At 47.0% G+C, this 25548-nt stretch overlaps 2 protein-coding genes across 2 annotated transcripts in view; one reads left to right on the top strand and one right to left on the bottom strand.

Annotated features, from left to right (window-relative positions):
- snd1 (staphylococcal nuclease and tudor domain containing 1) overlaps window positions 1-25548 on the top strand; it is a 460739-nt gene that overhangs the window by 200652 nt on the left and 234539 nt on the right. The gene's annotated exons all lie outside the window — the stretch shown is intronic.
- lrrc4.1 (leucine rich repeat containing 4.1) lies at window positions 6757-9558 on the bottom strand (the record flags this gene model as incomplete). Its single annotated transcript, XM_080754046.1, has 1 exon — window positions 6757-9558. The coding sequence occupies one exon, from the start codon at window positions 9556-9558 to the stop codon at window positions 6757-6759; it is 2802 nt and encodes a 933-aa protein (XP_080610172.1).

The following is a 25548-nucleotide window of genomic DNA, read 5'->3' as shown; positions in this document are numbered from 1 at the left end:
AATTGACACGAACCCAAAATACCCTAATGATTGTGCTGGCAAACAATGAAACAATATGGAATCTTTGACAATGTTGAAGACCCCTGATATAGGCTCCTTTTCCTACTTATATGTTGATCATGGCATAAACACCAACAGCATTTTTTTCTCTACAGCATTTTTTTGTCTACATCAAAACCTAAAAACACTTATTACATGCACACACACACACACACACACACACACTCGAGCTCTCTCTTCCTCCCCTTCCTCTTCCATGCCTCGATCACTGTAATGTGCCCTAACCCCTAACAACACACACACACACACCACACACACACACACACACACACACACACACACACACACACGCCCCCCTGGCTACGCGCATAAACCGCATCTCATCTCGGCCTCGTTCTACCTGAGAAAACGGCGTTGTTAGCGCGGCCTAGTGCTGCTGTGAGACGACGACAGTGGAGAGGGGGGTATGCCTGATTGGGCCCCTGTCTCATTTTGCTATGTTTTATCCTAAGTGACCAGTTTTGATGGCTCTGGGTGCACTGCGGTGGGTTATATTTATCCCAGTAGGATGAGAGAGAGAGATGGAGGGGAGAGAGAGAGAGGGGGGAGGTGGGGGAGAGAGAGTGGGGAGAGAGATAACAGAGAAGGAGGCAGGGAGAGTCCTTCTAGGACAGTGGTTTTCAACCAGTGGTCTGGGGACCACCAGTGGTCCTTGAGGGGGGTTCCATGTGGTCCCCAGCTAAATGATGACGATTTGGTAAACACATGGACCCTTATAGATACTGTATTTCAGTGCTTCTCAAAGTGGATTTCAGGGACTCTCTAGGTTACTTTTTGGGGTTCTAAATTGACCCCCCAAAGTCTGTAACTCTGGCAGTGTATAAATGGAACCAAATGGACCCTAACGGGTCCATTTGGTTCCATTCGTACACTGCCAGAGTTAAGGGAAGACCTTCACATTTCAAAGTTTGAGAACCACTGCTGTATTTAACTCTTGAGAGCGTAGGATGGAAGGTTTGGTTTATTTTTAGATTATTTTTTTGTTGGTTAAATGACCGCATTACTTAATTTACAAGAAGTCCACACGATTAAAGAATGTAGAAGAATTGCTATGTTGATTGAGCCGTTATCAGTCCTATGTTACATCATCCATGCATCATGAAATTGTGGACAAAATCCTAACCAACAATTAAACAAAAAAGGTTAGGGTTTTTCTACTTTTGGGTCTGAGAGGCTGAATCATCATAAACAACGGACCTTTATATCGTCGTTGTCGGGCGGAAACCTCGTATCTCCGAGTTTCAAATGTGCACGTTCTTTCGCAAAGTAAAGCCCTGCTTCATCGTACAAGGCCGTCGCACAAAAGTAGTGAAAACGGCAGATCTACAAGCACACAACGCCTCGCGGTGCGAGCCGTTGTGTGCTTGTAGATCGGCTGTTTTAGTTTAAATCATTAAATCATTTTTAAAATGAAAAATGCAAAACGAACGGTTTTGAGAAGTACAAGGATTTCACCCGACAACGACAATATGAAAAGGGTTGAACACCACTGTTCTAGGGTGCCAGTGACTCTAACAACTAAAGAGTGTAACTTCACATAAATGCAGTACTCTATGCTTGGACATACACTTGGTGCTCATCAAACGCACGTACACATACGAATATGTGTGTGTGTGTGTGTGTAGTCTGTTCGTTGAAATATTGTTTTGCTTCTCTGCTTACTACTTGGTCAGTGCGTGGGAGTGAAAGAGAAAAAACACATAAAAGCTCCCATCTGTCAGCTTTTTCTGAAGAGTTCTTGCGTGTGTGTGTGTGTGTGTGTGTGTGTGTGTGTGTTTGTGTTTGTGTAGGCGTGTGCGTGTATTTGTGCCTGAACTATATCTCCACTGTGTGTACCGTGACTGCATGAGTTTGTGTTTAGCTCTGGCCGTGAAAAACAAAAAGTAAAGCGTGTATTTATGTATTTTTTATTGTCTATCTCGGCACCTTCGGTTTCATTTCTTTCTAACCGTTTAAATAGGCAACTTATTATTATTATTATTGTTATGACTGTGTGGGAGTGGAAAAAAATACTGTATGTCTGTCATCTGTCTGAAGTGTGTCTGGGTGTTTTTGAGTGGTTGTTTAGTCCTGGTCATTAAAGTATCTTTGTTTACTTTTAGTGAAAAAAAGATATCCACTCGTCTGTGTCATCTGTCTGTTTTCATCTCAAAGCACCGTTTATTTGTGTTGCATTGACAGTCCCCGACTGCTGTACGGCGTCTGCGCATTTATTTCCAGAACAATGTTTCACGCGTACATCTGTTGGCTGCAGTCTTTTGTTGTGGAGCTTGTTAGTCTTGTCAACATTGTGTAATTTCTTTTCTCCCTATACCACTTTCTTGGAAGAGGATGCTGGTATAATCTTGTCCCTGCGACACCTGCAGCGATTTTGATTTTGAGCCGCATCATCATATTCTTCCCCAGCTGTATAATGCAGCTTAAGGGACAATAAAATATAAACTTTTAACAAGTGCCATCCCGTTTTTTTTTTTTTACAAGATTTGACCCGCGTCCAAGGAAGATGCGAAAGCAACTTACGAACACACCACACCTCCCCTCCCACCACAGCAGCAGCCAACTGTATACGTGCCGTCTACTGGTCCTTCTCTCTATCTCCGTTTTTCAATCTCATCTTTCCTTCAATCCCTCCCTCCCTCTCCCTCTCTCTCTAATTTCTCAGAGCCGGGGTTTGTCACCCGTCACAAACACGCACATAACTCTTCCCCCTGGGTGACAACTTGGATACTGCAGGTTAAGTAACGTCCTAAGCCCTCTGAGCGCTGCAGCTAACCTCTGTCACTCCCATCCCGGTCCACGGCCTCAGTCTATCTCTCTCTCTCTCTCTCTCTCTCTCTCTCTCTCTCTCTCTCTCTCTCTCTCCTCTTCATACTCTTTTCCATCAGTCTGCCGTGGCCTCTCCATCACTACGCCATTAGAGGAGTGGTTCTCAACCTGTGGGTCGGGACCCCCAGGCCAGGGCGGTCCCCAAATTATTTTCGGTGGGTCCCCAGATGATTAACTCAATGTGCAACATTGTTTTCTCACTCAACAGTTAACAAACCGACCTAAAGTTTAAGTGTATAGAGTGTATCTGCACATATCTAAAGTGACATTTAAGGACTTTTAAGACCTTTTTGGTACCTCTGGTTAAACATTGGCAAAAATTACACATATTAGAGGCATAAATTGTAAAAATAGCCGATCTACATGCTCACAACGCCTCGCAACGCGAGGCGTTGTGAGCATGGAACAGTTCGAGTCAAACAAAATGTATTGCAATTCCAAGTGCTCATCAGGGTGAGGGGGTCCCCAGTTAAAATATGATTATTTTGGGGGTCGAGGCCTGGAAAGGTTGAGGACCACAACTAAAAAAGGGGGGGAGTTTTAATAATGCCGCCATGGCTCAGGTACATTCTTTTGACACCTGTGTTTTTTCTCCTCCTCCTCTCCCTGCAGCCGTTTCTGTTAACCGCTTATAAGCCCTGTTTTTTTTTTTTGTACTATGACAACGTGTCGTAATCCACTGCTTTGTGAGCTTAAGATCAGCTGCGTTTGAAAATACTTTGGGATGCTAGGGTTGAAAGGGCATTAAGTAAACCAGTGAGGCAGGGGTCTTCAACGTTTTCAGGCCAAGGACCCCTCAGTTGAGAGAGAGATGAAGCGGGGTCCCTGCTGCACAACCTTTTCATAGATTCCATATAGTTTCATTGTTTGACAGCACGCTAATCAGTGTAATCATTTTGGATTCATGTTAATCTGTGTTTTCAGAAATTTAACCACTTGAACTGTCAATACTTAATAAACTTGACCTTGCACTCTGTACTTGGTCTGCTCTTTTTCCCCTCTACACCAAACCTCTTTGCCGGAAATAGCAGATCTACAACCTCACAACGCCTCGCAGCATGCTGCGTTGTGAGCTTGTAGATCTGCTATTTTTGGCTAGAGTTCTAAGAATATGGACACTAGAGTTCAAGTGTTTAATATAAAAAAGGGGAAAAAAGGTTCTATCACTCAGTTTTGGAGGACCCCCTGTAGTAACTCTGAGGACCCCCTGGGGGTCCTGGACCCCCTGTTGAAGACCCCTGCAGTAAGGGATGAAGGAGGCTGGCTGGCACAATGGGGTGGGGCTCAAACCAGTGGTCCGGGGACCACCAGTGGTCCTTGAGGAGGGTCTCAGGTGGACCCTTACAGGTCCATTTGGTTTCATTTTACTATCTTAATTTACAAGAAGCATACACAATTAGAGAATGTAGAAGAATGGTTATTTATATCACTGTTTTCCTGTTATCTCTCCTATGATAGCAACATCAACATAGCATGGAATTGTGGACAAAATCTTACCCAACGACTACACAATAGTCTAACCTTTGAGGCCTGAGAGGCTAAATCTCATCAAATGGTGGTCCGTGGCTCAAATGCCGAATAAGTATTGGACCTTGGTAGGAAAAGGGTTGAAAAACCACTGCTTGTAACTGGTCCGGTCATCACCTCTCCCGACAATCTCTCTATTATATTATCTGTTTCTAAGTGTTTGGAACATGCAGTATTTACGTGAGGGAGAAACGCCTGCATAGGTCAGGCAGCGAGTTACGGTCGCATCCCACCCACCTACTGGTCGAAAAGTCCCCTCCCCCCAAAAAGCACTCTGCAAAGCTTAGCCCATTTACGCCCTAGAATTATTGAATGCTTTAACTACTGAAAAATAGCAGATATACAAGCTCACAGCGTGTAGATCTGCAAGGCTTAAAGCATGTTAATGCTTTTTTCACCGCTCTCAATCTGCCTTTCCCTCCATCCCTTCCTCCCTCACTCGCTCACTTTGTCCTTTATGTTTTTCTCCTTCTCCTCCTTATGTTTTGCATTTCAATGAGCTGTAGGCAGCTTCTTCCCCTGGGTGGATTCATAGTTCTGAGACTGCTCTAAGCACACGGCGAGAGAGAGAGAACGAGAGAGAGAGGGAAAGAGAGAATAGCAGCAGCGGTGTCAGTCGGTCCCTTTTCGCCGAGACAAAGCGCCCCACCTGTCCGAGGCGGACCCTGCATGCCCGCCCCGCACATCGCCAGCCTGCCCTGCACACCGTCGCTCTCCATTAGACGGAAGGTGCGATTCTATATGATGATTGAGGGCGCTATATTGTCAACGATGAGGAATGCACAGTTAACAGTGAGACCCGCAAACATTTGTCACCATAAAAAGCCACCCCCCACACACACACACACACACACACACACACACACACACACACACACACACACACACACACACACACACACACACACACACTGTCCCCTCCCTCCCCCCTCCCCAACCCCCTGATTGATGAAGGTACAGCAGCTGGGGGGGGGGGGAATGCAATGAAAAGAGAAATGGTGCTCTATATATATATTTTTGGCAAAACGTGTGACAGCCTTAATTCCGAACCATGTTTCACCTGAATTTGTCACCACCCTTTCATGCATTAGTTGCACGATTTAATAATAACACCAGTTGTTGAGGACTTTAAAAAAAAGGGGGGTGGGGAAGAGAGCCATGTGTCACGCGATGGTCTCGCATCGATCAAAAAACATAGTGCAGCCCCCCCCCCCCCCCAACATCTCAATTAATTAACGTTAAGATGCTCTTGACAGCATCGGTGCTTGTTCTAACAGTCCTGGCGTAAGCGCGGTGCTACGCAGCAGCAGTAACAGTAACAGCAGCCCCTCTAAATCAGTTAATGCTGTTCTTTTGACGCATTTGTTGGAACTTTAAAGATGACCGATCAGCCTTGGATAAGCCTTTGCACTGCGATAAAACCCACCACGTCAACCGACTTTAAATGGCTAAAAAGCAGACCCCCGAACAGCAAAGTCCCCCCTTCGTCCCCCTCATCCCCTTGCACACAAACACGCATGGGGAGGTGTTAAAACCACCGCGACAGCACACACCGGGGCACTTCTCCTGCACCATGATTCACTCTGCCTGAGTCATTCAGCACGTGGAGGGTTAAGCGTAGAAGCTGCAGCGTCTTGCTGCAGTGTCTAAAGCGTTTGGCTTATCGCTGGGCACGCCAGGAGAAAAGGAGAAAAAGGAAGAAAGAAAAAAAAAACATCCCTCTAAAAAACGCTTCTTTTTTTTTCTTTTCTTCCAAAAATCCTTTTTATTGCATTTATAACATTTGGCACAGTACAAATTCATGGTGCTTTTACAAGATAAACCTGTAAAGATCGACACAGACCTTTTTTTTTTTCTTCTGTTTTTGATAAAGAAAGTCTTCTCGGTATAAATGTTCTTTTCACTGCATTCTCTGTAGCATCATGGGTTAAAAAAACACACAGAATGCCCCTTTTTTTAACAAGTCTACCCTCATTTGTCAAAGTCAAGACAGCATCTTAAACAACTCGTATTTTTAAATAGAAGTTACAAGTTAGAAAATAGTTTCAATTTGTTTCTTTTTAATATAATATGCTTCTCTATCACCAGCCCATGGTAGTTTCAACTTCTCCATATATATATTTATTTATAAGCATGTACAACAAGAAATCATCAGTCTCTTTTTAAGTTTGCACTCTGTACAAAAAAAAAGTAGTTCCTGTCCTTTTTTTTCCCCTTTTTTTTTCTTTTTGTTGTGCATTCTATTGCATGACTTGATGAGAGGGGGTAGAGAGGGGTGATGGGGCAGGGCTGGGAGGGAGTTGTGGAGTTGTGTGGGGGGGTGTCATTTTGGGGGGCAGTTTTCTAAATCTGAGTCTCTTGGACCTTTTCCTTGTGAGTTTTTATGACAAAGGGCTCAGGCAGGGCTGTGGCGGCGCTGGGCAAGGTTCGAGGCAGAGAGTTCCCCACGCTGTTCTCTGTCCATTTCGCCCCGTGCCCCGTCGGCTTGTAGGTGTTGTATTTGGGCTTTAGAGTGCTATAGTCCACTTTGTGGGGGCTGTAGTCCACTTGGTGGGGACTGTAATCCATTTGGGGTTTCTGAGCGAGGGGGCTGAAGTCGGACTTGAATGCGCTGTAGTCTGGCTTGTTGGGGCTGTTGAAGTCTGTCTTGAAGACGGTGTAATCTGCTGTGGTCTTATGGGGAGCATAGGGGTCCGGGGGCATGTAGCCACTGCTGTCTGGTTTGGATCTCTGAGTGCTGTAGTCCAGCTTGGGTTTGGGCTGAGTGCTGAAGTCTGTTTTAAATGGGCTGTAATCCAGTTTAGGTCTCGGGTGTGTGCTATAGTCTTGTTTAAAAGGACTATAGTCTGATTTAGTCTTGGGCTGTGTGTTGTAGTCTGATTTCAGTGGGCTGTAGTCATGTTTGGGTTTTGGTTGGGTACTGTAATCTCGTTTGAATGGACTGTAGTCAGTTTTCTGTCTGGGGTGAGTGCTGTAATCCGGCTTAAATGGGCTATATTCTGTTTTAGACTTGTGAATGCTATAGTCTGGTCTAAATGGGCTGTAGTCAGCTTTTCTATGAAGGCTGAAATCTGGAGGGGATTTGTGGGCACCGAAGTCCATAGTGGGTTTGTAGGTGGTATATTCAGCCTTGGGCTTGTGAAGGGTGAAATCGGGTTGGGTTCTGTACTCGGCCTTGGGTTTGTGAAAGCCAAAGTCAGATGTGTGAGTGATATAGTCCAGTTTATGGATGCTGTTGTGGTCCCGGATCTCGGGCAGTGTGAGGGCTGTCTCCTGGGTGGCAGATGCTGGCGGGGGCAGGTCCTCCTCATCAACCTGGATGATCTCCACGGTGCGAGCAGCAGCCACCGTGCTCCTCTGCTGGTGGCGCTTCCTCAGTTTGTAGAAGGCGATGAGCATGATGGCAGCCAACAGCGTGACCGCCACAAAGCAGCCGATGATGATCTTTGTGGTCTTCATCACCTCATCCAGACTGGGGCCCGGCTTGCCTGGCTTGCCGGTCGCTCCTTTAATCGTTGGCCCAGCGGACGGTTTGGCGGCACCCGGGGAACTGTCGGTGCTCTGTAGCAGCACGGTGGGTGTGGAGATGAAGACCGGCTGGAAGACCGAGGGGGAGGCGGTTGTGGTTGTAGTCCCTGTGCCTCCCCCTCCACCTCCACCTCCGGCCACACCAGCAGCAGCAGCAGCAGTCGTTGTGGTTTTGGGTTTGGGCATCTCTGTGGTGGGCCCCAACACCTCCACAGTCACTGTAGTGAAGTAGCTCAAGTTGGACGTGTTAAGCTCGGCCGCGCTCACGTTAAGATAGGCCGAGGCGTTGGAATTTCCGGCGGCGTTGGACACCATACAGGTGTAGGTGCCCGTGTCGGCTGCCAGGACATTGGAAAAGTTCAGCGTGCCATCGTTGAGGACTGATATTCGCGGGTGGCCGGAGGCGTGTGTCAGGACAGTTCCATTTGGTAGGAGCCAGCGCACCGAAGACATGGACGCTGTCCGGCAACGGAGCTCTGCCACCCGTTCGGCAGAGATGTTCAAGTCTCTCGGTGCATCGCCAATGAACGGGGCTGAACATTGAAGGCTGTTGCCCTCGTCCCGATCAACGTCCACCAACTGCCGCCCTCTGGCTTGTGCAGGTGTCTGGCAGCGTCCACAGCAGGTAGAGTTGGTGGGTATGTACTCCCTTAGCCAACGTGCCAACCACACAGCCTCACAGCCACAGTTCCAGGGGTTGTGGTGGAGATGTAGCTCCACCAGGTACTTGAGTGGAGAGAACAGGTCATGGGGCAACGCACTTAGGTTGTTGTGGGCCAGGTTTAGCTCCACCAGCGACGTCAGGCCATCGAAGGCGTTGCGCTCTATCACTGTGACCCCTGAGTTCATTACCCACAGCTTTTTGAGAGTGCGCAGGCCTCTGAAGGAGCCCGGCTTGATCTCCGGGAAGAGGTTCTCTGAAATCTCCAGCTCCTCCAGTCCCTTGAGAGGGCTTAGGTTGGGCATATCACCTTTTATGTTGCACATGCCCAGGTTTAGGTACTTTAGGTTCTGCAGGCCCTCAAAGGCCCCTTCTGAGATGTACTCCAGTTTCCTCAGCTCGCCCAGGTCCAGGCGCATGAGCGAGGGCACCCGGTTGAACGCATAGGAGGGGATGCTCTCGATGGGGTTGTTCCTCAGCCACAGCTCCCTCAGCTTAGACAGATACTCAAAGGCCCCGCTGGGCACCACCGTCAGCCGGTTGTCGAACAGCTCCAGCGTGTTGAGGCTGGTGAGTCCGTTGAACGCCCCCACCTCAATCTGACGTATGGCATTGCGCCCCAGCTGAAGCACCTCGAGGTGGTGCAGGTGCCGGAAGGAGTCGGCCTGCACCGCCTCGATGGCGTTCTCCATCAGGTTGAGGTGGCGCGTGTTGGCCGGGATGCCGGCGGGCACGCGGGAGAGGCCGCGGCGGGTGCACACCACCTTGCCCTGCTGGCTACTGCAGGAGCACTGTGGCGGGCAGCCCTGGGGCCCCGGGGCCGCCGCGGCCGCCCCCGCCAAGGCCAGCGAGGCGCTGCTCCACGCCCGCACCATCAGGAACACTACACAGAGCAGGGCGGCTTTCCTGGCTCGACGCACAGCTACCCGCCCCAAGAGACTCATGATGTGGCACATTCATAATTCAGCATCATCCGGGGGGAGGATGGGGGGTGTTGGTGGGGGAGAGAGAGGGGGGGGGTGGCGTTTTGGGGCTCTGGGAGTTCGGGGGGGGGGGGAGAGATGGTAGGTTCGGTCAAGCTTTTGTGAACCGGGAAAGAGGGGGTTGAAGGTGGCTGGAGAGGACAGCAGGAGGCAGATTTTTGAGGCTTACTAGAAGGCAAGGGGACTTGCCCTATCCTGGATTAAGCTATACTTTTTTTTCTCTCCATGGACTGCGCTCAAGGGCGGGAGGGGATGGGAGGGGGGAGTGGGCTGGTTTTTCTGAAGCGTGTGCATGAGCAGGACATGATGGCAAATTAAGCAACTGGAAAAAAAAATACCTGATTACAAAAGACGGAGGAGGGTAGGGTGTTACAGATTGATGCAAAGAGGGGTTGAAACACTAGACACCTACCTCAAGTTATTATTTTTTTTACAGGTCCTTGAACTGAGATATTTAGCTTTCCTCCTGTGTGCAATCACAGAAAAAAAGCTGTGGTGTTCAAATCAGCTGCGTGTATAATCCCAAGAGCAGTAAAGAAAGCCTTTTTAGCGTCTGCTCTGTAAAACAGAAATCAATGCCAAAGCTTTTAACCAAGACGAACCCTTGCTTTTCTTTTTTTTGTAAATCCATATACATCCAAAGAGACAGATCTGAAGGCCCACTGTGATTCTCCTTTTTGTTCCTTTCCTTATATCAGGAAAAAAAAGCGAAAAAAAAACACGCTTTAGAGATAAAGAATCCAGTCAGGCTCCAAGCAAGGATGCATTCCTCTGCTCGCTCGCCATCGGCTCCTGTTCTCTCGCTTGCCCTTGGAATCCGACAGTCGATCCTTCTGCTAGACGCCTTCCCCGAGTCTCCATAGCATAGGCGACCGCACAACACACACACACACTCACTCACGCACACACACACACACACACACACACACAGGCACACACACACACACTCACACGCACATGCACACTCTCTCACACGCACACTTCTCTGCACAGTGAAACCCGCGGCAGGAAAAAAGAGAAGAAAAAAAAGGAGATATGAGAAGGAGAGGGGGTCGGGTTCGTGAAACGAGCTTGAAGAATGAAAATTCCACAGTCCTTTTTCAAAATGTTCTTTGCCTTTTGTTTGCCGGCGGGGGGGTTGAGAAAGAGAAGGAAAAAAAAAAAAAGAGAAACGAAAGCAGCCCCCTCCTCTCCTTTTTTCTCCGTTCACTTTTTTGGTGGTCAATCTCTCGCTTGCTCGCTCGGTCGGTCGGTCAGTCCAGCCCCCCTTTTTTCCTCTCTGTTCTCTCTCCCTCTCCCGTCTTGTCTCTGTCTCTTGGCGTTAGTGTCGCTAATGTCCACTCGTGGGTATTTTTTGTCCAACCCCTGCTCGTCGGTCGTCCTCGTTGGCTGGAGCGGTGGTTGGGAAAAGGCTCAGGCGACAAGCGCTGCTGTCATATGCGTCGCTCTCCTCTTAACTAGCGCTGTGCGCTCTTCTTCTCCTCCTGCCTCGGCAGCAGCAGCGGTAGCAGTGGATGCGGCGCGCACACGGCCGGCACACACACACGCGCACGCACGCGCACGGACCATCTCCCGTGCACCACACCACACCACGCAGCAGCAGTAGCGGCAGCAGTACTAGTAGCGGTCGCGGCAGCAGTGCACTGCACACACAGCGGCAGCTGCAGCCTGCCTCCCGCGCACTTCCCAATAATCCGTCAATTTCTTCAGGTTGGGGGGGGGGACTGAGGGGTTTGTAGCAGGGTTGAGTGAGGTGGGAGTTGTTGAGCCAGAGAGAAACGCGGTAGCAGCGTTGTAGTTCTAGCAGCAATTGGAGGAGGAAGAACGCGCTCTCCTCTCCCTCTCTGTTTGTCTCAGTCTCTTGTTCTCTCCTCTCCCAAAGACTTTGTCTTCATTCTGCTCTTATCTTCTTATTTTCTCTTCTTGTTTTTTTTTTCTCCCCCCTCTCTCTCTTTGGTTCCTTTATCCGTTTGTTTGTTTGTTTCTTTCTTTCCGTGTGGACTGACTCCCCCCCTGCCAGTGTAGTGTCGGACTGGGGGAAGAGGGGCGCGATGCGAAGCAGCGCGGCTTAGAGGCGTGACGATAACAGCAGCGTCGGTGTGGAAAGGATCCGTTGTAGCAGAGAGAGAGAGAGAGAGAGAGAGAGAGAGGGTGAGCGAGCACGGGGCTTGCATCTCTCTCTCTCTCTCTCTCTCTCTCTCTCTTCCCCCCCCCCCCCCCCCCCCCCCCCCCCCTCCCTCTCTGCCTCTCTCTGCAGTGTCCTGAGTTAGTTGGGTGAGCTCAAAGCAGTCCTCTTTAGAGCCCTAGTCCTTAAGAAACCACCTTCTTTTCTCCCACTCTCTTTTCTGCCTTCTTTCTCTCTCTCTCTCTCTCTTCCCCCCATTTTTATTTTATTTAGTTTGTGTGATGTTCGATGACATCCGGGGGCTTTCTACAGCTCAGGAGTTAGTAGACAGACAGACAGACAGGCCGGTCAAGAGAGAGAGAGAGAGGGAGGTGGGGGAACAGCAGCGTCCCCACGGCAACCACATTTTTTTTAACCCCCGTCGCCCCGGTGATTGCGGGTTCGCTCCGCTATTTCCTACACGCTCTCCGGATTCACTCTACTTCCGCTCGCTCGCCCCCTCTCCCTGCCTCGCTCCCTCCGCTGTCTCACCCCTCTGTCCCCCTCTCTCTGCTCTCTCACTCCCTCTCTCTCTGCCTTTATCTGCTCTCTCCCTCTCTCTCTCCCCCCTCTCTCTCTCTCTCTCTGTTTTTGTCCCCCTCTGATTGTTTGTCTGTCTCTCTTTTTACCTCTCTCCTCTCCATCCTGCTCTGTCACTCTCTTTGTTTTTACACGAATGTCACAACAACGGTACAGCCAAGTGGTGGAAGAAGTGCTAATTATTTCTTGAGTAAAGGTATCGTCAGTAACTCAATGTAGACACCCTGTTTGCAAGTAAAAGTCCAGTACTCAAGTGAAGGTATTGCCATCAACAGCCACAAGTAAAAAGTACTCATTATGCACAATGTCTCATTTCACAAGTTTTCAAATGCCTCTATCCTTTGAAAAATATCAGATCTACATGCTTTCAGGATTCAAAAGCAAAGGGCTTCAGTGGTTAATGCATTTTTGAAATAACAGTCTAAATCTACCAACTAACTAGTACCTAAAGTTTTCAAATAATTAGTGGAGTAAAAGTGCAATGTTTGCTTCTGAGATGTTTAGGAGTAGAAGTAATGGTATAGAACAGTGGTTCTCAACCTTTTCAGGCCGCGACCCCCAAAATAATCATATTTGAACTGGGGACCCCCCACCCTGAACAAGCACTTGGAGTTTTAGGAGTTGGCATTACATTTAGTTTGACTTGATCTCTTCCATTGTGAAAATAGCTGATCAATTTCTGCCTCTAATATTTGACAATTTGACCAATGTTTGACCAGAGTTACTAAAATGGTCTTTAAAGTCCTTAAAATGACACTTAAAGGACCACTTCACCCCTGGGACAACCAGATCTTATTGTATTGTTGTTTGGGATATGATCAAGACAATCCTGTGTTATTTTTTGTGTTGAATCTGTGTTTTTAGATATTTGCTACAACTGGTCATATGATGCATTTTGCATCATATGATGCAATAGATGATGCAATATCATGCTACAAAGCAGGTGAAGTGGTCCTTTAAGAAATGTGCAGATACCATTTACACACTTATACTGTGTTTGTTTGTTTACTGTTGAGTGAGAAAACAATGTTAACATTTAGCTAATCATCTGGGGACCCCCCCAAATAAATTTGGGGACCCACTTTTAGAACGTTTAGAACCACTAGTATAGAACATTTGAAATAGTTATACAATACAACTAATTCTCAAAATTACTTTAGACAAATCAAACACAATAGTGTGATATTGTATGTGTTATGATTATGTTATCGATGGGTCTCTTGTGTTGATGTAAATGAATGTATTTGGCATTTTTTATCTGACAACAATCACAACAATCATTGTTCATTTCATTTCATATTCATTATTCATCATCATTATTCAACTCACTCTCTAGCTTGCACTCTCTCACACACACACACACACACACACACACACACACACACACACACACACACACACACACACACACACACACACACACACACACACACACACACACACACACAGAGAGAGTTCATTTCAGTGTTCTTGACAGAAAATGTCACTACATATTTTCAGAGGTTAGGGTTAGTGCTTTTGTAACGGCCGGTAGTAAAGGCCGCGTTTTGAACATGAAGGGGATTTAAAGGAGAAAAATTCACTTTTCTGCAGCAGCGTAACATGCATGCCTATCAGGGAGACGGCACTTCCCGGTCACGTGATCTTGCTTATTTTTTGTCACCGCGGTAGCCTGGTACAGTAGGTACAGTATAGTTTACTGTACAACGCGTCAAACGTGTCAATGGACACCCAGAGACATCAAAGGGATTGCCACGTTGTGGACCTCTAATGAGTTAATTAAAGAAACACGTCGACCAGTCTAATCGTGTGGTGTGAGTTGAGTCAGTCGCATGGTTCTACTATGATTTGCAGTACGGTCTGAGTTATCTTCCTCAAATCCTGTTTCAAACAGTCAAGCTAGGGCTGTCACGATATGACATTTTACATGACGATTAATTGTCACTCAAATAATTGCGATTAATGATTTAAGTGTTTTAGTCGTTCACAATTACATTTCTGTTTGGCTTGTAGGCTTTGAAGTTGCACATGGCAGATATGACACATAACCTAAATATACAAAGAAATTAAGGACATATTTGACAACTTTACACTATAAAAAGAACATTGATAGTGGAAATAGCCGATCTACAAGCTCACAACACGTTGCAATACTTTTTTTTTAATGTTTGAACATATATAAACATTTTTCCAACATTGAAACGATTATGACGATTATCACAAAATAATTGCGATCAGACGATTATGTAATACTAATAACACACTTTACTCCCCCCCCCCCCCCCCCCCAACCCTAGCTCACATGGGCCAACTTTTTTCACATTCCCTGTTCATCTTTTATTTCACTCCCCTCCATTTCACATATTTGTCCCCCTGACTGTCGCTTCTCATCCCTGCAGCTCTGTCCTATCCGTCTCAATGCTCTGTGTGTGTCCTCAGCTAACCCCTACTATTTCCAACCCCCCCCACTGGGGGGGGGGGACTAAGGCCCAAGGTGCAGGGGCCTTGAGTGTTTTATACTTTAGCTATTGAAAAAATAGCAGATATACAAGCTCACAGCGAGCTTGTAGATCTGCAATTTTTTAGACGTGAAAATGTGTGCAAATCTTTGAATATATGTATTTTTTTAAGCGCAAAACTAAACTAAAATTTTGCTTCTGGGGGGTCCCTGGAATTAAATTTTGAGATGGGTGTCCGTGGCCAAATACATATCATTTTGGGGGTCCTTCACATGAAAAGGTTTGAGCACCACTGACATAGAAACATAGGTTTAAAAAAAGAATTTTTTAAAAACAAGAAAAAAAAAACACCTTTGAAGCATTTAGAATACATTCATAGAATTGTAGAAAAATATGACCTGCACAAATGTTCACGATTTTTTCAAAAATGGATCTACAAGCTCGCAGCGTGGCACCGAGTGCCACGCTGAGAGCTTGTAGATCTGCTATTTTTCAATGGCGATAGCACAAACTAATGCATAATAATGCGTTCCCATTCATGGGGGGGAGCCCACGGTGAATCGTTGTACCCAGGGCCCAGCATTTGGTGTGACACCCCTGGTGCGAAGGTTCCAGTGATAAACTCCCCTGATGAATGATTGCACTATACAAAACACCCAACCTCCCTCCCCCCTCTCTCTTCCACAGTACTCTTTGATCCAGGCAGACTCAATCCGTCTGTCTCTCTCTCTCTCTCTCTCTCTCTCTCTCTCTCTCGTCCAGTGGGGGTCTACTCTGTTTTCGGGCTGCGTGCCAAAACGGGGCTTGCAGTCGTCCCCGAGACGACGTGACACGATGGTTGCGCGCTGCTGGTGTTCATTTAAGTCCAGGCGGGTCCATTTGGTTCCGTTTGCACACTGGTATATGGCGTAGACCAGATGTTTGGGGGATAGAGGGAGATAGCCGACCGTCTGGCGTATGCGAGACTGTTGTTTTGGACTACTTTGAGTTACAGAGGTCAGTTTGGGTCCTATACGGCAGGAGATTTCAAACTTTTTTTGACTCGGGGCACCCCTGTAAATAACTTTTTTTCATCCTCGGCACCCCTGAATTACACTGTTTTTGAATTTTAACCCATTTAGAACGGGTACACATTATTGTATATCATTATTTTATGCTTTAACTATTGAAAAACAGCCGATCTACAAGCTCACAACGTGTCACATTGTGGTGTGAGCTTGTAGATCTGCTATTATTGTTGAAGAGTGTTGGCCTCAGATGGAAAAAAGAACTCAAGTACAATGCTAATCAGGTGTGTTTTACTAGTATTCTGCGGCACCCCTGGACTGACATCACGGGCACCCACTTTGGGAAACCCTGCTATACGATATCTATCAGTCATTTTAGATGACTTACAAATGCTTACTTTTTTACATTACTGGAGATTAGTTGCCTTGTGAGAAAAAAATCAGGATGAGGCTCAAGTTAAATAGTAATAATAACAACAACAACAACAACACATGTTGTTGGTTTGTTTTTCAATTAACGTGAATCTCAGTACGAGATGAGATCAACTCAATAAAACACATCTGCAAAGATTTGTACGAAAATAAAAACATAATTGAATAGTTAAGCACTTCTGATTCCATGATATTATAAAACAACTTGGACACACTATTTGTCACTTTCATTTCTCTTTTCTTTTATTTCTTTATTTTTCTTTAATCAGTCTCTCTAGCAGTATCTCATAACTTGAAACCTGGTGCTTCTGTTTTATCCATTCGGTGATAAAAAGCAGGCTACTCTCATTGAAGCCATGAGATGGGATAGATATTAAAAAAAAGGGGCCAAAAGAAATGAAAGGGAATCCATTCCTTTGATGACTAGAAAGATACAAATAAAGCACATTGCTGGCGGAGCAGATATGTGTCATCAATCTCTAACACACCTTTTTGCACAAATGCCATTTCACACTCTTCCCCCCCGCCACTGACTGTACCCGTCGTTGCGGATGGTTAGAGGTCTCTAAACGGGGCGAACTTTCACCCCTCGGTTTCTGTCTAAACGGCTCCATTAAAGGTTGCGTGGAAGAAGGCGGCAAGACGAGCGCCCATCTTCCCTTTTGCCTTCCTCAACCCTCCCTCCTGTCGGTGGTGGCGAGGCCAAACAAACGCCTCCTCCTCCTGCTCTCTCACCTCCCGCACCCCCGCCCGCCTGTCCAACGAGTCGCACCGAGCTTCTCCTATATTAGAAACAGGAAGCATTGTGGGTAATTCATGGATGGGGGGGAGAGAGAGAGCGAGAGAGAGAGAGAGAGAGAGACTAGCGAGGGAAGGTCATCATGCCTGTAGTGCAGTACGCTATTCCCACCAGCACAGGGGTACGGTGCACAGCCCTCTATCTCACACACACACACACACACACGCACGCACGCACGCACGCACGCACGCACGCACGCACGCACGCACGCACGCACGCACGCACACACACACACGCACACACACGCGTGCGCACAATTTTCCAGCTCACTTCACAGCACACTGCCACAGTTGAATAGGAACGGGCTTCATTGAAGCGCACGTAACAAGCAAAGCATGTCTGCATAGAGAGAGAGAGAGAGAGAGGGAGAGAGACATACAGACAGGGGTTTTCCTGCTTTCCTCTGCATTGGTTCCACAGGGAATTCCCGCTATCAACCGGCACCCGGCAACTCTTCGGGGATGCCACAACCAACCAGTGCATGATGTGACTAGGCACGTTTGGATCATGCGCACACTAAGCAGAGTTTGGATACTGCTTAACCACTGTATACTGTGCTGACCGGACTCCCCCCAGGGGTCTGTACTTACTTGGTCCCCTCTGTTTTTTCCCCCTTCCACACCAAACAGACCCGTTAATTGCGACACACTGTGAGCGGGTAGAACGCCTATTGCCACTGAATGTTATCACAGGGACACTAGTGTTCATGTGCTTGATAGGTACCGCACGCACGCAACACGATGGTTTGAATCTACTAGCCTGGGATCGCTTCCAATTTCTGACTTTTGATCCGATCTAGACCGTATCAAACGACCTGTTTAGTAAACGAATACCAGGCTTTCCCCCAGAAACCCTGGTGACGCGAGGTTATGAATCTACAGACTGAAGTTACTTCCTGCTTCAGAGTCATTTGGAAAGTTTAGAAGGCATTGGTAGCCAATCAGGAGGGAATATGGGAAATGGGACAGATCCATGTTGATGACATGACTTTTGAGATGCTGTGTACCGCTTTGCGTGATTTTAGGGCAAAATCTCTACGAGCAGCGTCCAAAAATGTGTTTTAAAAAAATCGGCTAGATTGTGGTGCTAGATGGGACAGATGCATTTTGATGACATGACTGTAGAGATACTGTGTACCGCTTTGCGTGAGTTTAGGGCCAAATTTGTAGGAGCAGCGTCCAAAAATTTGTTTTGCAAGAATCTGCCTCATGGTGGCGCTAGAAGAGGGCCATGTGATGGTGAAGGTTGTGGTTTGGCAGCCAAGGAGTGTGTGTGTGTGCAAAGTTTGGCATGGATCGGGGCAACGGTGGCGGAGATATGAGTAGGGCAAAAGTGTGACAAACTGACAGACAGACAGCCGGTGGAGGTTTTGATAGTAACTGCGACCTGACGGTCGCAATCACTCCTTTGTCTTCTGTCATCAGGGGACATCGTTGCGTCCTCACGTCTTGCTCATTCTCAGTCATGCTGCCCAGCGAGCGTCCAGGTCCTCCTAATAATGTGCCATGTATCCAAAATGGCTGACCTCTTGCGTCGTAGTTCCGCGTTGACCTGAAATGGCCCAGCCGTTTTGTGTGCGTGTCAGCACCTTGTTGTCTCTGCAAGGTTTTGCCAAGGTCCACGTGCCCAGAGGGACGTGTGTGTGCGTGGGGCTTTGCTGCATTTCTGACATTGTCCTAACAAGCCAGCCAGAATAATTCTGCCTATCTGGTAGCATTTTCCTCCCTCCTATTTATTTAATTTTTTATCTGTAACAAAACAGACCACTATGTGAGTTTGGTTCCATTTGTACACTCGAATTTAAATAACACACAGTATGGACTTGGGTCTCGAGAGATAAAGGGTGCGTTCGGAAATGTGCACTCAACGCACTGGTGTGCCATGTTGTCGTTTGTTTATTTGGTGCACTTGGTGCGTTGTCGTTCGGAAATCCAGTGCGCGGCGCACCGGTGTGCCGAGTGCACGCACTCACCGACCCTACTCAGAAGTTGGGGTTTGATGGTGTGGTGCGTCAGTGTGGTGTTTTGATTGGTTGGTTTTCAAGGCCATGTCTCGAGCGCTTCTCAGCTGTGAACAATGGAGGAAATGACCGCAAAATGCAACATTTGCAGCTTAATTGGTCGTTTGGGCTTTATAGTTTCACACGCATCAACGTGTAAACTAACAGCAGGTATGCCAATGTTATGAATTACATCTCCTTTCATTATCAATGTTACGTTAGCAACTGCTGCTTTTCAGAAAGTTTACCTTCAGAGTTCAGTGTGAAAAAGCGCACCGCTGCCTCCTAACTGGTCGCTCGTAAACAAGCCACACTGAACGCACATAGCAACGTCACGCCACTGCACTCACTACACTGAGCACACACCCGGTGCGGGTTTCCGAACGCACCCAAAAGCTTGTATGAAAATGTGGCATCCGTGGTCCTTAAAACTGTGGTACCTGTAGGAGATTGACAGCCGATGCGACCAATCAAACGCCTCAGATCAGTACTCCAGCGTGGATAGGGGAGGTCATTTGAGAGATGTCCAGCATGTTAAGCAGTGGTGCAGGTCAGAGCCTTGGAGCGAGTTGCCGCGGTTACCTCGCAATGTCACACTGAGGAGGAGAAGCCTGTGTGGTCACGCAAGGGGCCAGGACTTCTCTTACCTCCGGGACTCTGTGGGGCGGTTGATGGCCTGGACGTGCTTGTCACACATGTGGTCACCCTGCCCTCCTGCCCGCCTGCCTGCCCGCCATACTGCTGGCTCCTGTGGTACTCTGTGCCCGCAGCCCCTTCTGCAGCAGGATTGGGAGGGTTGGAGGGCACCTGCCAACCTAATTTTACGGCTGGTCAGTCAGTCGGTCGGCACGTTCTAGGGTAGGGGTCTTCAACGCTTTCAGGCCAAGGACCCCTTAGCTGAGAGAGAGATGAAGCAGGGACCGCCAGATTCCATATAGTTTCATTGTTTGACAGCACCATCATCAGTGTATTTTGGATTCATGTACATTTTTGTTATCAGATATTTAACCACTTGAACCGTCAATACTTGATAAACTTGACCTTTAACTCTGTACTGTGTGCTGCTCTTTTTTCCCCTCTACACCAAACTTCTTTGCTGAAAATAGCCGATCTACAAGCTCTCAACGCCTTGCACCGCGAGGCGTTGTGAGCTTGTAGATCTGCTATTGTTGGCTAAAGTTCTCAGAATATGGACGTTAGGGTTCAAGTGGTTAATATAAAAAAAAGGTGAAAAAAGGTTTCTATCACACAAAGATTTGAAGGACCCCCTGGGTCCCGGACCCCCTGTTGAAGACCCCTGTTCTAGGGGCGTTTGTGTGGGTAAGCCTTTGCACGGCCGTGTGCGGGCGTGGGTGTGTGTAAGAGCGAACCGAACGGAAACCGGGCCCCCAGGGTGTTTGCAAGCAAATCGGGGGATGCGGCCAGTGAGTCGCATGTAGGTCAGCAGCCCGCGTGCACGCACTCGTTTCCATTGGGTTTGGGGCCGAATGGCCTGAAGTGTGGTTTATAGCAGCAGCGCTAATCAGATTAGAGAAATGTACAGTAGAGGCTGATGGATCTAATGATAATGTCATCGCCTCTGCCATTGCCAGGGACGAGGATTTACAGTATGTCCTTGAAGCTGTCAAGATATCGTAGCTGTCGCTGCAGAAACATTGTATGTCCAAAAAAGGGATGGGACGATAAGCGATATTATTGTTTATTGCGATAAAAACCACTCACGACAATCGTATTGTGATATCGTCCTCCGTCATGCACTGGGATCAATTCACCTTTTATTTGCCGAGCTGCATATCCGGTACCACTTTACTCTATTGGTAAAACATACTTATAATATACGTACTTGATACAGTCTTTTTTTCCGCTCTCTACCAAATGTCTTTGCCCCAAAAAATAGCCGATCTACAAGCTCACAGCGCGCCGCAACGCGGCACGTTGTGAGCTTGTGGATCTGCTATTTTCTTTGGCAAATCTTTCGCCCCAGGATAATGGATTTTCAATTATCGTGATAATATTGTAAATCACGATTTCTTTTGTCACAATAACCGTGATATATTTTCATATCGTCCCATCCCCAGTGCAAAAAAGATCTTGTTAATACAGTAGCTTTCCTTGGTTCAACATTTCTAAAAAAAAAACAAAACATAAAAATAGACCACTTTCACTTTGAAAACGTTTCAAATATTGTCTAATGAGCTTGCAGCTTGTACATCTACTACTTTTGTGCTACACTCTTGGCACAAGGTCCTTCATGTACAGTATATAGATTACTTCTACATTAATTAATTACCCAGCGTTTGCTTATTACCATTTCCTTGAAACTTTTTTAGGGTACTCCAATATACACGCACAAACGCACTAAACAAACACGATGATGACCTTGAGGAAGACGACTTTGTTCAGACATTTCTATCCCACTTCATTTCAATGTCCAACAATAGTTCAGCAAGAGATTACGCACGCACGCACGCGCGCGCGCGCACACACACACACACACACACACACACACACACACACACACACACACACACACACACACACACACACACACACACACACACACACACACACACACACACACACACACACACACACACACACACACACACTCAAAAACGGACACACGCACGCACACACGCACGGACGCACAATGCAATTATTTGCCAGTGTGTCTAGAGATCACATGGAGTGATAGGGGATATTAGCGATGCCCGTCTGGCCTGCTCGAGTTTGTTTGATTCAGCCCACCTTCCGTGAACTGCAGGGCCTCTGTGATCCTGCTGCTGTCAGCACACCACCATGTACATCTGAACGGTGTCACATGTGTCCAGTGTCACTTTGTACTTCTGAAACACTACAGCACAACAACTACATGCATATCAAATTAGACCAGGGGTCATCAATATGACCGTACACATGTGGTCTTGTCTGTGAGACATTTTAGATTGTCTTGTTTTACACACCATTACACTGTTCTTAATTTGATCATAAGATCAAGTCTCCAGGTTCTCTTCAGAATATGAATGACCCTATGGCAGGGGTGGGCAACTTTGATGATGGCGAGGGTTCACTCCAGAGGGCCACAATGCTAATTGCTACGTCCTACTTTGTCAGTCTAGTATCTCATACAAAAGAAGCAAAAATAGCAGATCTACAAGCTCAAGGGGTTCCCACATTTATTTTTTATTTTTTTTGCACTAAATTGTACACTCTCAGAGTTACAGTCTTCTTATAGTCATTCAGGGCCATGTCTTTGTTTTCTTCTGGTAATATGACTCATTTTATGTCCACCACAAGCCAGCATGGTGGATTCCGTTTTCTCCTTCATCCCCCTAATTGCTGCCCAACTAGAGCGGTTAGCGGCTGAGTGTCTTGCTCAGGGACACCTCGGCACATAACCTGGGCCTGGGAATCGAACCTGAGACCTTCTGCTTGCTTCCCAGGCGGGCTTTTTTGACCCATTTAGCACAACGCATTTGTGTAGATCTGACAGTTTCTCATTTAAACTATCACGTAAAGTCAAAGTACCTCAGCGGCAGTATGATGTGTTTCAATCAGTTTCATTTTCCCCGGCTCTTGTCTTCTTGCGCTTTGTGTGCCTTTCCCTTTTCTCTGCATTCACCTCTTATCTTCCTTCTTGTCATCTTTAATTAGTCTTTTATTGACCTGCTTATTTGGTTTTATCCATTTCTCAGTCTAGCAGCCCTCTTTAGCTCAATATTTCCTACTGTGTGTCCATGGTTTAATATCCGAGGTCCTCTCTGGTTAATTATGTTTGCTCATTGAGTGCATGTGAGTGTGAATGTTGGCGAGCGCGCACCCACGCACACACACGGTAATAATCAGGACACTGCAACCTCGAGGTTGACTGTAAAAAACAAAACAGAAAAAAACAACAACAATACCATTGACTTCTGTCGGTCTACATTTCTCTCCTTGAACTGTTATCCTCTTTTCTGTTCCCTTGCTTCGACGGTGCCACGCAGCAAAACTATCAGACCTAACAGCTCACAACGTCGTCACATCTGTAACCAGTTGTCAGTAGGGATGGGACGATATAAACATTTCATAAGAAATCGTGATTTACGATATTATCGCGATAATCAAAAATATGCAGCTCGGCAAATAAAAGATGAATTGATCCCAGTGCACGGCGGAGGACGATATCACAATAAATTAAATCTCCATGATACGATTATCTTGAGTGTTTTTTATCGCGATAAACGATAATATCGCTTATCGTCCCATCCCTAGTTGTCAGCTTGTAGGTCCGTGCTACGCCGTCGTGCAAATTAAGCACAAATCGGGCTTTTGTTGTGTGTTTGCGATTCCGTGTTGAGGCTCTCCTTGCAGACACTGTGTTCAGACTAATAGACTCAGTGTTGTTTTTAGTTTGTTGTGTCTCACAGAGCAGGTTAGCCCTAGCTCCATGCTAGCTGGAAGCGCTGTTGCCACATTTGGCTAGAGAAAATTAATCGAGCCATTGTCTATGAAAACTTTTGAAAAATCCGCAAGCTCTCTTTGGAGATCGGACAAATACATATTAATCCGGGGGTCCTTGCCATGATCATGTTTACTTTGTTTCTCCTTCTGCACAGACTCATTTTGCCAATTTTGACCATTCTACAAGCTCTGTAGCTTCTCTCTCTCTCTCTCTCTCTCTCTCTCTCTCTCTGCGCCTCTCTGTCAGTTAGCCCTTGTGCCATGTTAGCTGGAAGCAGAAGAGAAATGATGTTTAGCTATAGTGCAGTCCCCCCCCCCCTCAACCCAATCAGTGTTGAATTAAGAAAATCTAATAAACACACCAATTCACCGCGTCATCCATAATTGAAAATGAGACTGTTTAAGTCCTGGCAGCCGCTTTGCTTGCCGCCACAGCTTTCGGCTTTGTCCTAATTGTGTGTGGTTGATTTCAAAGTTGTTTTTTCTTCTCCAAAGTCTATTAAATAATGGTGTTGTTTGTATGTCGGGTTAGCCTTGCGATCGCAATAATGGCGTTGTAATGGAGAGTCGGTTATGTTTGTGCTCCTCGAACCTTCACTGAGTTCACAGTTTAGAATGAGGCCTGTTTCCCGCAAAGTGAACACTGAACCAGGACGACATAATGCCATACTTATGGATTATGTTAATCTATCATATCCCCCCCCCCCCCCTCTTCAATTAGCCCCACTGTGTTTTCACTCCTGTAAATATGCACTCAACTCAAAGGTGGGTGTGACCTGCCTAATCGTCTTAATGGAGTTTCTCTCTAGCTCACGTTCTCTCTCTCTCTCTCTGTCTCTCTCTATCTCTGTCTCTCTCTCTCTGTCTCTCTCTCTCTCTCTCCATAATATGCAAATGCCCCCCCCCCCTTTCCCGTCTCGGTCGTGTCATTGGTCAGCCAGCCTCATTAGGATTCGCGGCGCATCCGTGCGTGTGGCGTTCATCACTATGTCGCCTTGCCAACCGCAGCAGCAGCGCCTGTAGGAAATGGATGTCTCTTTTGCTCAGCAATGTGGAGGTAAAAACGGAGTCATTCACCGCAGTGAGAGGAGCTAAATCTTCGCGACTTATGGCTTCTAACGGCGCGGTCTTCATCCAGATTCTCTGAAACACCCCCACCCACCTCCCCCTGGCCCTTTGTCCTTGGCTTGGTCAAAACAAAATTCCTATCAGGCCTTGTTTGTATAGCACTGGTTCTCAAACTTTACTTTGACAAATGGAACCAAATGGGTCCATTTGGTAACATTTCTACGCTACCTTAACACTTGGGGAGCCAAACGCGTTCAGGGACGAGTTATGGCCACTAGATGTCACCCTGCCACAGGAAGTTATATCGTCGAGGGACGAGTCAACAAATAGTTAACTTTTCGAGACCGCAGCTTCCCTTTGCATGCCCTGAATCCATTACGTCACCCAGCCAGGGCAGGAAGCCCCCTGTCTCTCCCCACACGGAAGGATTTTACATGGCTTTAGATTCTACTTTGAAACATAAGAACGGCTTTATCTGAGAATGAGGTAAAAACAGCCCCATGGAGGCAGAGAGCTGATTGTTTTCACGGCGACACTTTACCGCGAATTTACCGCGATTTTTTTACCCGCGAGTTTCGCGAGCGTTTGTAAACAAATGGAGTACCTCCTCAATCTTCTCTGGACACGCACGTGCACACGCACGAAGCTTGCGGGGCTCATCAAAACATAACGTAAGTCAATGGTGGCACCAGCAACAGCTATAAATGTTATAAACCTTGGCCGCCCATGTGTTAATGTGTCCATTTGGTGCCATTAATATGCTAGCAGAGTTAGACCTGTAAGGACCCCTGACAGTCGTGTGGGTCCATGAAATTAAATAAAATCTGATACTCGGAACAAGTCTATTTTTTGTCTACATGTCCAAAATAGTTCCGGTGAATAATACCCCCCCCCCCCCCCCCCCATATCGGCACGCGCCATCTCAGTTCAATTCCATTTCTCAGCGCTCACATTGTGAGAGCTCAAACAATGATGCATTGTGCCTGTAATGGCAGCTTTGTCTTGCCTTGATGCTGACACCGTCATATCGTCGGCCTCTTTGTTTAGCTTTT

This window comes from Nannobrachium achirus, assembly GCF_963921795.1.
Source record: "Nannobrachium achirus genome assembly, chromosome: 23".
Lineage (NCBI taxonomy): Eukaryota > Metazoa > Chordata > Actinopteri > Myctophiformes > Myctophidae > Nannobrachium > Nannobrachium achirus.
This window is presented reverse-complemented; position numbering and strand designations above follow the sequence as displayed.